The sequence below is a fragment of the Pongo abelii genome, chromosome 18, assembly GCF_028885655.2.
Source record: "Pongo abelii isolate AG06213 chromosome 18, NHGRI_mPonAbe1-v2.0_pri, whole genome shotgun sequence".
In the NCBI taxonomy this organism is placed as follows: domain Eukaryota; kingdom Metazoa; phylum Chordata; class Mammalia; order Primates; family Hominidae; genus Pongo; species Pongo abelii.
Genome location: NC_072003.2, coordinates 57,535,077 through 57,547,542, shown reverse-complemented (window position 1 = coordinate 57,547,542; position 12,466 = coordinate 57,535,077). Strand labels below are relative to the sequence as shown.

The 12,466-nt window shown below is 40.2% G+C and overlaps 1 protein-coding gene across 4 annotated transcripts in view; it reads right to left on the bottom strand.

The window, feature by feature from the left end:
* Positions 1–12,466, bottom strand: part of CFAP263 (cilia and flagella associated protein 263) — a 30,786-nt gene that overhangs the window by 3,150 nt on the left and 15,170 nt on the right. For all 4 annotated transcript variants that reach the window (XM_024234003.3, XM_054533998.2, XM_054533997.2 and 1 more), the window contains one exon: positions 10,156–10,263. In XM_024234003.3, the coding sequence (XP_024089771.1) occupies positions 10,156–10,263 (108 nt within the window). The remainder of the gene's footprint in view (positions 1–10,155; positions 10,264–12,466) is intronic.

The window sequence follows — 12,466 nt, the reverse complement described above, 5'->3', positions numbered from 1 at the left end:
CCACATTTTATTTATTTTGTTTATCCATTCATCCATCGATAGACACTTGGGTTGCTTCCACTTCTTGGCTATTGTGAAGAATGGTGCTGTCAACACGGGTGTACAAAAATTTGTTCAATTCCCTTCTCAATTCTTTTGGGTATATTCCCAGATGCAGAATGGCTAGAACCTATGGTAATTCAATTTTGTGAGTAATTCTTGTCTTTTAAATATTTATTTAAAAAATTATCATACAGTAAAATTAATTAGCCCTTTTAATAGAATGCATTTTTTTTAAATTAACATCAGCTGGGGACAGTGGCTCACGCCTGTAATCCCAGCACTTTGGGAGGCTAAGGCGGGCGGATCACTTAAGGTCAGGAGTTTGAGACCAGCCTGGCCAACATGGTGAAACCCCGTCTCTACTAAAAATACAAAACTGAGTCGGGCATGGTAGCTTAGGCCTGTAAACCCAGCTACTTGGGAGGCTGAGGCAGGAGAATTGCTTGAACCCTGGAGGTGGAGGTTGCAGTGAGCTGAGATCACGACGCTGCACTCCAGCCTGAGTGATAGAGCGAAACTCTGTCTCAAAAAAAAATTTTTTTTTAAAAATTTAACATTATCCTTTTAACTTGTATTTTACTCATTCTTTTGTTTAGGCAATACATTCAGTTCAAATGATACACTGTGGCAAGCTCCCATCCCACTCCTGTCACCCCGTCAGGAAGGTCTCCTGCCCAGAAGCATACACTGTTTTTAGGTTTTGTGCATCCTTCCAGAAATCTAGGCTTATACAAACATGTTTCCTTTTTTTGACCTAAATAGTAGCATACTCTATTCACTTTTATTCATTCAGATGTTTTCACTCAATAAATCTTGAAGATCTTTGTGTATCAGCACATGAAGAATTTACTCATTCTTTTTAAGCTGCATAATTTTCCACATGGATGTATCATAATTTAACAATTCTCCCACAGTCACTTAACTGTTTAATCTCTTGCTATTACAATAAACAATGCTGTAATTACTAACTATCTGGGTATACATCATATTATCATTATGCAAGTGAATCAGTAGGATAAACTGCTAAAAGTGAAATTGCTTGTTCCAGGGCAGTGGTTCTCAACCAGAGGCAATTTTACCCCCAAGGGGACATTTGGCAATGCCTAAAGACATTTTTTTGGGAATTAGAGGGGTGCTGCTGTCATCTAGTAGGTAGAGGCCAGCGATGCTACTGAAAACCCTATGATACACAAGACATCCCCCTACAAGAAAGAATTATCCAGCCCCAAATGTCAATAATGTGTTTAGGGTGCAAAACCCAGCCTTAAGCATATGTGCATGTTAATGTTTGGTAAGCCATGCTAAATTCCCCCTTATAATAATAAAGACAATTACACTTCTGCAGTAATGTTTGAGACTGCCGGTTTTCCCTCATTCTCTCACTACAGTTTTATCGACTCTTTGATCTTTATCAGTCTAAGAGAAGGAAAATAATATCCCAGCATAGCTTTCTTTTGTATTCCTTGTATTTGAGTGAGGTAGAACATTTTTCACATTTCAGTTTTTTAGCTTTTCAGTAAACTCTTGACAACTTTTGTCCATTTTTTCTATTATTAGTTTTTTCTTGTTGATCTGTAGAAGTTATTTATTTGGAGTTATTAGCTCCTTGTGGTTTTAGATACATTTTTCCTTTTGACTTTGCTTATGATCATTTTTGCTATGCAAAAAACTTTCATTTTTATATAACTCACTTTATTGATGTCATGGTTTCTAGGTTTTATATTTTGAAAGACCTCTTCATTCCAAGATTATATTAAAAATTTTCCCAGTATTTATTTTAGGATTTTAATGGTTTTATTACTTACATTTAAATCTCTGATATACCTGAATTAATTTCAGCGTAAGATATAGTTCCAACTTAATTTTTTCCTTAATGGTTACCCAGTTACCCCAGTTACCCCATGTCATTTATTCAATAATCTGGCTGTCCCTTGATTAATGCCATGCCACTTTTATCATAAAGGTATCAATATCAAAGCTTTATCAAATATTTATATACTTATGTGATCTGTATCAGGGCTAATTATAGGACCTTATAAATTTTTCTTTGATCTTCCAGCCTATTCCTGAGCGTGTTTTAAATATTGTAACTTTGTAACTTATTTCACTATCTGATAGGGCTAGTCTTCTCATTTACTCATTCAGAATTTGGGGATACTCTTTTTTTTACCCCCCAAAGGAATTTTTGAGTCAGTTGATTTAGATCCTTAACAACAAACAAATAAAAAAACCTTCCTTAGTATTTTAATTGGAATATCATATTTCACAGATCAACTTAAAGAGAACTAACATTTTTATTATGTTGAATCTTCCCAATATGGTATTGTCTTTTAATTCCTTGCTTCACAAAGCACAATCTGTGGCACTAGAAACACTTGGGAGCTGCAGACTCCCAGGCTACCTACCCTAGACTTAACCACTCAGAATCTGCATTTTAACAAGATCCCCAGGTAATTGGTTTGCACCTTCCATTGTTTCAATACACTATAAAACAAACCAATAATTTAATTTTTATTAACTTGTTTTCAGAATGCAGTAAAAAATGGTCAAGTGTTCAGTGAATAGCTCCTGTCTATTTAGCCTAAACAAACAACTGTGGAGAGACCCAAAGATGTGGGCAGAACCATCAATGCATACTCCTGTCCAGATGGTGATTTGAGAATACCTAAGATAAATATAATGAAGTAGCAAGAACGAAGGCATTAAAACATAAGTACTACAGTTGTGCGGGACATGCTGAGAAGACCAGAGACTATGATCCCCACCCAGCAACCCACTTGTAAAGCAGCAATGTCACTACGGGAAAAGTTGTCCACTGTCCCACCCCAGTTCCAGGGCAGCAGTGCAGAAGTTTTGCCCAGGGAGAGAGGCTGTGTATTTGTCTGTTTTCACACTGCTATAAAGAATTACCCAAGACTGGACAATTTTATAAAGAAAAGAAGATTTGATTGACTCACAGTTCTGCATGGCTAGGGGGGCCTCAGGAAACTTACAATCATGGTGGAAAGTGAAGGAGAAGCAAGGCACATTTTCACAAGGTAGCAGGAGTGAGAGCACATGCAGGGGAAACTGTCACTTTAAAAACCATCAGATCTCGTGAGAACTCCCTCATTATCATGAGAACAGCATTGGGTAAACTGCCCCCATGATCCAATCACCTTCCACCAGGTCCCTCCTTTGACAAATGGGAATTACAATTTGAGATGAGACTTGTGTGGGGACACAGAGCCAAACAAAATCAGGCTGTAAATCAGAGGGCTCTGGAATGCTGCCCAAGGGGACTCACTTTATTTGGAAGAGAGATGGGGAGCTCATGCCTAAGAACTGTGTGGGAAACAATGGAGTTTTTTAAGGTAAGCAATTTAGAGGAGGCTGGTAGTTCCATAACGTTAGTAGCAGCAAGTAAAATAATAAACCAGCTATATGTTTAACAGAACAGCAAAAGAGACCACTAAGAAGAGCCCTCTGAGAGTTGGAGCAAGCCTCAAAGACTGGCAACACCTTGCCCCTGCAAAGGGTCCTGACTTTAATTGGATCAGAATGTAAAACAATTAATGTCTCAGGGTATTGTTGAAAGCAATAGAGCAATTAGCTAACAATTAATGAAGGCTGATGGCCGAGTGTGATGCCAATAGAGAAGACCAGCTGTAAGCTTAGTAGGAAGATGCAGAGTCAAAGAGAACTCAGCAGAAGCAACAATTATCCCTGGTCATCAGGGTGATTGTATCCATGACTAAGGCTGTACCATGTGAGGAGAAACATTAGAGAGTACTAACAGCAGGGGAATAGATCTAGTTTACTGATCTAGTCCAGCCAAGTCACTAAACAAGTAACAAGCAAAAACAATGACAAGCCCAAGAAAGGGATGGGAGGGACCAATATCAAGAATTGCTATATCACCTAAAATATACAGCTTCCAACGAAAATTATGAGATAGGCAAAGAAATAGGAAAGCATGATCCACCCAGGGAAGGCAAAATAAACTGCCTTTGAGGGACAGCAGATGGTGGACTTAGCAGACAAAGTCTTCAGAGGAGCTATTCAAAGAACCAAAGGAAACCATGTTTAAAGAATTAAAGTAATAATGATAATGTCTCATCAAGTAAAGAAAATCAATAAAGAGGTAGAAATTCATTTTTTAAAACACAGAAAATCTGGAATCTTTTCAATATGATGACTAAAATGAAAAATTCACCACAGGAGATTGGCAGCAGATTTAAGCCAGTAGAATAAAGCATCAGTAAACTTGTAGATTGATAGAGATTATGCAGATTGGAGGAGCAGAGAGAAAAAAGAACTAAGAAAAATTAACAGTCTCAGAGAAATGTGGAACACCACTAAGTGTACCAACATACAGGTAATGGGAGTAACAGAGAGAGAAAAGAAAAAGGAGTAGAAAAAATTATTCAGATATAATGGCTGAAAATTTCCCTAATTTGTTGAAAAACAGTAAGCTACACATACAAAGGGCTCAGCAAACTCCAAACAGAAGAAATGCCAATAAATCCACACCCAGACTCATCATACTCAAAATGTTAAATGGCAAAGCAAAGAGAAAATATTGAAAACAGCAAGAGAAAACAATTCATTACATACAAGGGAAGCCCAACAAGATTAACAGCTGACTTCTCATCAGAAACAATGAAGGCTGGAAGGCAATGGGCTGAAAGAAAAAAAACCCTGCCACTCAAGAATATTATATCCTCAAAATGATCTTTCAAAATGAAAGCCAGCAATCAACACACTCAGATCTTGGTTTCCAATGTCATTCTCAAATAAAAGACACCAAGCCTCCTTGGAGAAATGGTGGATTCTAGGACTGAGGCAGAAAATATCTAAGATGAGCCTAGAGCATCTTCTGATGCCAGAAAGGAAGTGCTCAAAAAAAAAAAAAAAGCCATAAAGATGAAGAGAGTCAAAGGGACACCAAATTCAACTGAAAGAGCTCCCAATGGCCAACCTGGAACAACTTGAGCAACAAAATAAATAATGTAATACAGTCACATGCCACAGAAAACATTTCGGTCAACAATGAACCACTTAATGAAGATGGTCCCATAAGATTATAACGCCGTATCTTTACTGTACCTTTTCTATGTTTAGGTATGTTTGGATACACAAATACTTAGCATTGTATTATAATTTCCTACAGCATTCAGTACAATAACATGCTTTTGTACATAGCCTAGGTGTGTAGTAGGCTACACCATCTAGGTATACCATCATAGAGTACACTCTGTAGTGTTCACACAGTGATGAAATTGCCTAACAATGCATTTCTCAGAATGTATCCCCATCATTAAACAATGCATGGCTTATGATATTATAAGCCAACATACAAAACAAATATCTGGCCGGGCGTGGGGCTCACGCTTGTAATCCCAGCACTTTGGGAGGCTGAGGTGGGCGGATCATGAGGTCAGGAGATTGAGACCATCCTGGCTAACATGGTGAAACCCTGTGTCTACTAAAAATACAAAAAAATTAGCCAGGTGTGGTGGCAGGTGCCTGTAGTCCCAGCTACTCGGAGAGGCTGAGGCAGGAGAATGGCGTGAACCCAGGAAGTGGAGGTTGCAGTGAGCCGAGATCGCACCACTGCACTCCAGCCTGGGCGACAGAGCGAGACTCTGTCTCAAAAAATAAAAAAAAATAAAATAAAAATCTATGAGTGGAAACTGATATAAATAAATAATGTTAAAAATAAATAAATGGGGGAGAATAGATAAATCTCCTATACAGAAGAATTCCAAATAAATTATGTGGAGCATAAATCCCCACTCCTTAAGTATGGACTGTACATAATGACTTCCTTCTGAAGACTACAGTATGGAAAGGAGGGAGAGTAACTTCACAGTGAAGAAATCTGTAACATACTATCCATCTAGGTGATCAAGGTTCACATCAATGATGAGTCATGTTGACAGCAGACTCCCTTTATATGATGTGATGTGAATGGCACTTTATGTCTGTGATCTTCCTCCTCAAAACACATAAACCCCAATGTAATTATGAGAAAAACATCAAACAAATCCCAGTGGAGGAACATTCTACAAAAACCTGACAAGTACTCCTCAAAACTGTCAAGGTCATCAACATCAAGGAAATTCCGAGAAACTGTCTCAGCCAAGAGGAGCTTAAGGAGACATAGCAGTAAATGTAATGTGGATATACTGGGTGGGATCCTGGAACAGTTAAAGGACGTCAGGTAAGAACTAAGGAAATGTGACAAAAGCACAGACTTTGGTTAATAATACTGTATCAATACTGGTTCATTAATTGTAATAAACACATTGTACTGAGGTAAGAGGTTAAAATAAGGGAAACTGGGTAGGAGGTATATGTTGGTTCTCTGTACTATCTTCACAATTTTCCTGTAAAGCTAAAATTTCTAAAATAAAAAGTTTATTTTTGAAAAAAAAAGGAAAAATAAAGACATTCCCAGATTAACAAAAACCTACAGAAGTCATTGCTGGCAGACCTGCCTTACAAGAAATACTACAGGAAGTTCTTCAAGCTGAAAACAAGTGATACCAGACAGGAATATGAAATTGACATTAAAAAAGTAGTGCAAATAAAATTAACTGTATAATAGGTAATTATAAAAGACAGTATAATTGCATATTTCTTCACTTAACTGATTTAAAAAGCAAATGTATAAAAATACATATTTAATTGTATTTGGGGAACTATAACATATAAACATGGAGTGTAATTGACAGTAACAGCACAAAGGAGGCAGGCTGAAACAAAGCTGTGTTTGCATAAGAAACACCAGATAGTAACTCAAATTCACAGGAAGAAATGTAAATAAAAAGGTTAATATGATAAACTCTGTGAACATATTTCATCTCCTTTCTTCTTTCAGCTTTTGAACTCCTCGCTCACACTACTTAAAAAATTAACTCAAAATCGATTATAAAACCTAAACATAAGAGCTAAAATTATAAAACTCTTAAAAGAAGACAGAGGAGTAAATCTTCATGATATTGGGTAAGGCAATGGTTTCTTATATATGACACCAAAAGCACAAGCTCAAAAGAAAAAAATGGATAAATTGCACTTGTATCAAAATTAAAAACGTTTGTGTTGCAGACAAAACTATCAAGAAAGTGAAAGAAAATCCACAGAATGGGAGAAAATATTTGTGAATCTTATACAGATGATCCTTGACTTACAATGGATCAACTTAAGTTTTTTTTTAATTTTAAGATAGTGCAAAAACAATACACATTCAGTAGAAACCATACTTCAAGTACCGATATAACCCTTCTGTTTTTCACTTTCAGTACAGTGTTTGATAAATTACATGAGACATTCAACATCCTATTATAAAACAGACTTTGTGTTCGATGATTTTTCCCAGTTGTAGGCTAATGTAAGTGTTGTGAGCACATTTAAGATAGGCTAGGCTAAGCTATAATGTTGAGTAGGTCAGGTATGTTAAATGCATTTTTAACTTATGATATTTTCAACTTACAATGGGTAAGTTAAAAAGATAAATAACCCAATTATAAACTAAGCAAAGGACTTGACTAGACATTTCTCAAACAAAGATAAGCACATGGCCAATAAGCACATGAAAAGATGCTCCATGTCATTAGGGAAATTCAAATAAAAACCACAACGAGCTATCACTTCATACCAAGTAGGATGGCCATTGTTTTAAAAAAACTGAGAATAACAAAGATGTACAGAAACTGGAACCCTCTCATACATTGTGGGAATACAAAATGGGGCAGCCACTTTCAAAAACAGGCTGGTAGTTTTTCTAGGTGTTAGACATAGAATTACCATGAATAACCCACAATTCCACTTTCAGGTGTATGTCCAAGAGAAAAGAAAACACGTCAAGGGAAAAGAAAATATGTATCCACAGAAAAACTTGTACCAGAATGTTCATATCAGGATGACTCATGAAAATCCCAAAGTGGAAACCCAAATGTCCACCAACTGATGAATGGATAAATAAAATGTGGTCTATCCACACAATGAAATGTTATTCAGCCATAAAAATAAACAAATGATACATGATACAAGTGAACCTTGAAATGTTATTCCAAGTGAAAAAAGCCACTCATAAAAGACCACATATTGTATAATCTCTTTTAAATGAAATGTCCAGAATAGGCAAATCCACAGAGGCAGAAAGTAGATTAGTGGCCACCAAGAGCTAGAGGGTGGGAGTGGAGTGTGGGGAATGGATAAGGATCTTTTCTTTCCTTTTTTCTTTTCTTTTCCTTTCCTTTCTTTCCCTCCTTCCTTCCTTCCTTTCCTTTCTTTCCTCTTTCCTTTCTTTCTTTCTTTCTTCTTTCTTTTTATAAATAAATGTATTTAAGTAGTTTTTTTGTTTTGTTTTGTTTTGTTTTGAGACAGAGTCTCGCTCTGTCGCTGAGGCTGGAGTGCAGTGGCGTGATCTTGGCTCACTGCAACCTCCACCTCCTGGGCTCAAGCAACTCTCCTGCCTCAGCCTCCCAAGTAGATGGGACTACAGGTGCCCACCACCACACCTGGCTAATTTTTGTATTTTCAGTAAGGCGGGGTTTCACCATGTTGGCCAGGCTGGTCTTGAACTCCTGACCTCAAATGATCTGCCTGCCTCAGCTTCCCAAAGTGCTAGGATTACAGGGTGAGCCACTGCACCTGTCCTGTGGGGAAGGATTTCTAATGGGTGCAGGGCTTTTTCTAGGATGATGAAAATGTCCTAAAATTATCGTGTTGATGGTTACACAACTCTGTGAATATATTATAATCCACTGAACTGTACACTTTAAATGGGTGATTATATGGTATATAAATTAAATCCCAATAAAGCTATTTTCAAAACGTTAACAAGAAAACTAAAATATACTAAGCAGTGAATGTCAGGCTTTAAAAAAAATCAATTTTAAGTTTTACTTGTAATCTAATAACTATCAACACAAGGAAAAAATAAATAAGGACCACAGCAATTCTGCATTAAGAGAGTTCACAGGTTTTTGCTTTAACTTTGCTACTTGCCACTCTGTAATGAGATTGGGGGTTTTTTTTCAGAAGGTATTGGTTCTCCATCGAGAAAATGATGTGCATGTTTTGACAAAACTTAGATGTGAATAATCCTGTGGCTTTGGGGCTACTGAAGGCAAATTTGGGGCCACACAAGACAATGACACTAATAATCATACAGTTTTAGAGGTTGACAAGGCGTCATTATATGTGGTCCTCTCTAGCCACTGCAACAAGGGCAGTAGATCTGTTTCACAGATGTGGAAACAGTCCTGTCTTTTTAAAAGCTTGTTCAAGACGAGCAATTGGCAGCACCAAAACCTGATGCCAGGCCTTCTGATCACGAGTCCAGCACTCTTTCTCCTGCACCCTCCCCAAAAAGTTCTCTTTGCATCACATCCTATGTGCATTTAAGTTAGGGAAATTCAGCTGTCAATGCTCAGCAAAGTAATGAGGGAGGTAAATTGCAATTTACACAGGCAAGGAGCTCAGATGACTCCATTCACCTCTTCACACAGTGACCACAGGCCTTGGAGTGAGCCCAGGAGAGAGGTCACAGGTCTGCTGTCCTTCAGCTGGTCTCTGCTACAGGCTACTCAGGATGTAAGTGTCCAGCCTGGGTATCAGGCGAGATGTCATATGGTTATGACCTCTCTCTCTCTCTCTTCCTCTCTCTCTTTCCTCTCTCTCTCTCTCTCTTCCTCTCTCTTTCCTCTCTCTCTCTGTCTCCCCTTTACATCAAACATTCTATTTTGGCACATGTACTTTTTTTCCTATCAGGTACATTACTACATGCATTAAACATTTTTCCTGGGGTTGTAGACATGAAACATTGAATATTGTACTTTATAGGTCACTTAAGGAATTCCCAAATGTTATTTGGACTCTACGAAATTTTTGTTTTCTGAGATGATTGTAGAACCCAACCCAGCAGTAAAATGCGACACACCTGGACCGTAGGTCTCCAGGTGCCACTTTGTGCTTTGATGTCCCAGAGCTATTTTGATTTTTATGGTCTAGGCTTTTCTAGATAAACCAGCAAGGTGGCTTAGATCTTGATGGACCTTGACTCAAGCCCTTATAAACACAAGGAGACAAACATCAGAAATACCACATTTTGCCCTCTCCTACCTCCTCTACTTGTAGTGTTTCTTTTTCAATTTTTTCAAGTAGTTCTTTTCTCAGCAAGATCTCCTTGTCCAGATTGATGTATATTTCCATTGCCTTGTGAAGCTTGCTCTGAAATATAACAACACAGCAAGTCTTGAGCTAAGATGACCTCTCAGAACCGCAGGAAGGGGAGACAGCTCTTTGTTAATGAACAGAAAAGCAGGACCATCCAGAAAGTCCAAATTGCCTTTCTCACGGTTGCCCAGATTTTCCAAATCCTGATGTCTGAGAACTGGTGGGGGAGGAGAGGACCTTGGAGTCTTGTCCTCAGCTGGAGAGGCAAAGAAGTCAGGCACACGGGGACCTAAATCCTGCCCCACTACTCACTAAGGAGATCTTTGGGGAGGTCCCAGAACCTCTCTAAACTTGGGTCCAGTCACCATGTAGGGTTGTGGAGAGGCTTACAGGAGACAGCCTGGTAGAGTGCTGAGCACAGTGCCTGGCACATGGAGAACATTTGACAAACAGCTGCCATGACTATCTCATGTGGACAGAGAGTGGGGAATACCCCTCATGAGGTGGGTGCTACTGCTATCTCCATTTATAGGTGAGAGAACTGACCTTTAGGGAGGTAAAACCATTTCCCCAAGGTCACAGAGACCCGGGGGAGCCGGGAATTGAGCCCATACAGTGAGATTCCACAGCCCACAGGCTCCACCACCGTCTCATCGCCTAACGAGGCTGGGCCTGCTAGTTTTAGAGGAGTCCTGCAGGAGCACAGCCTTGCAGATTCCCACTGCATCATCTGCCCTTCACCGGCTCCTGCAGGCCTCACCCCTGCTTCTTAGATTGGCCCCCTTTTGACCACTCTCTCTCAGTGGGGAAGAGTCAGCCAGAGGAGCTGGGATGTGCTTTGCTGGGCAGAGGAGTGGGCCAAGGGAAAGACGCAGTGATTTGGGGAGCTCGCTCAACAAACCCTGAAAACCCACCCACCAGGCGCCAGTCCCTGCACCAAGCACTGGTCAGCGAAGCAAACTAGGCTCTGCCACCAGAAGGCTGGCTCACAGCCCGGACAGTAGGGGAGGGGCAGTAAAATAATTTCAAGAAGAAATGTAAGACTGCAATTGTGCCAAGCTGTGAGAATGCCAGGACAGTGGTCAGAGAAGGTGTTCCTGAAAAAAAAAAAAAAAAAAAAATATATATATATATATATATATATATATATATATATATATATATATGCTGGAAAGAGAGCTGAAAGGTTGAGTCAGTATGTCTAGGTGAAGAGGGAAGAGAACATTCCAAGCTAAGGAAAGAACCGAGGAGAGGAGGATCTAACAGGAGCTGGGAGAGTGGGTAGAGAGCAGCAGGGCCACAGTCAAAGTGAAGGCAGGAGGAGGGGGCAAGGGCATTGCCCCGAGGTGTCAAAACAGAGGAGCCTAGAACCACCTGCCCGGGGGACCTTCTGGCACCCAGGGGCCATTCTCTTCCCCACTCCTATTTTCAGGCCTCCCTTCTTTAAGGCTCATTTCCTGTTCCATGTCCTGCAGGAAAATTGCTCTGCTAAGGAAAGCAAAAGTGAATGAGACCACACTGACCGGGTCAGATGTGGGGCCGGGGAGATGCAGCAGGACTTTGCTGCAAATCCAGCAATTCAGGTGGGAGGAAGGAGAGCGGAGGGAAGACAAGCAGTCACCAACTTAGAGCGGCAGGGCAGGAAGGAATGGAGGTACAAGAGCAGCAGCGAGGCCATCACTGGCTCTGCTGGGGCAGGTCTCCACGAAGGCTGATGAGAGCGAAATTGGTGACGCTGAGTCAAGATGTGGGTCCCTTGAGGAGGCCACTTCTGTAAAGGACTGCATTCACTTTCTATTGCTACGTAACAAATTACCACAGACTTTTGTGGCTTAGAGCCACACCCATTTATTATCTCACAGCTTCCATAGGCTGGAAGTCTGCGCACAGTGTGGCCGGATTCTCCCCCATGGTCGCATCTGGCTGAAATCAAGGTGTCCGCCAGGGCTGTGGTTCTTGTCAAGGGCTCAGGGTCCTCTTCCAAGCTCATTTATTGTTGGCAGAAGGCACTTCCTTGAAGCTGTAGGACCAAGGCCCTTGTTTTCTTTTGGGCTGTCAGCAGGAGGTCGCTCTCAGCTCCCAGAGGCCCTTCTTGAATCCCTTCCATGTGGCCCCTCTGTCTTCAAGCCCACAATGGAGAAGACCTCCTCCAGCCATTTCTCCTCATGCTTCACATCTATGACTTCCTCTTCCAGAGAAACTCTGTTCTTTCAAAGGACTCGTGTGATTAGGTCAGGCCCAAGTGGGTGATCTCCCT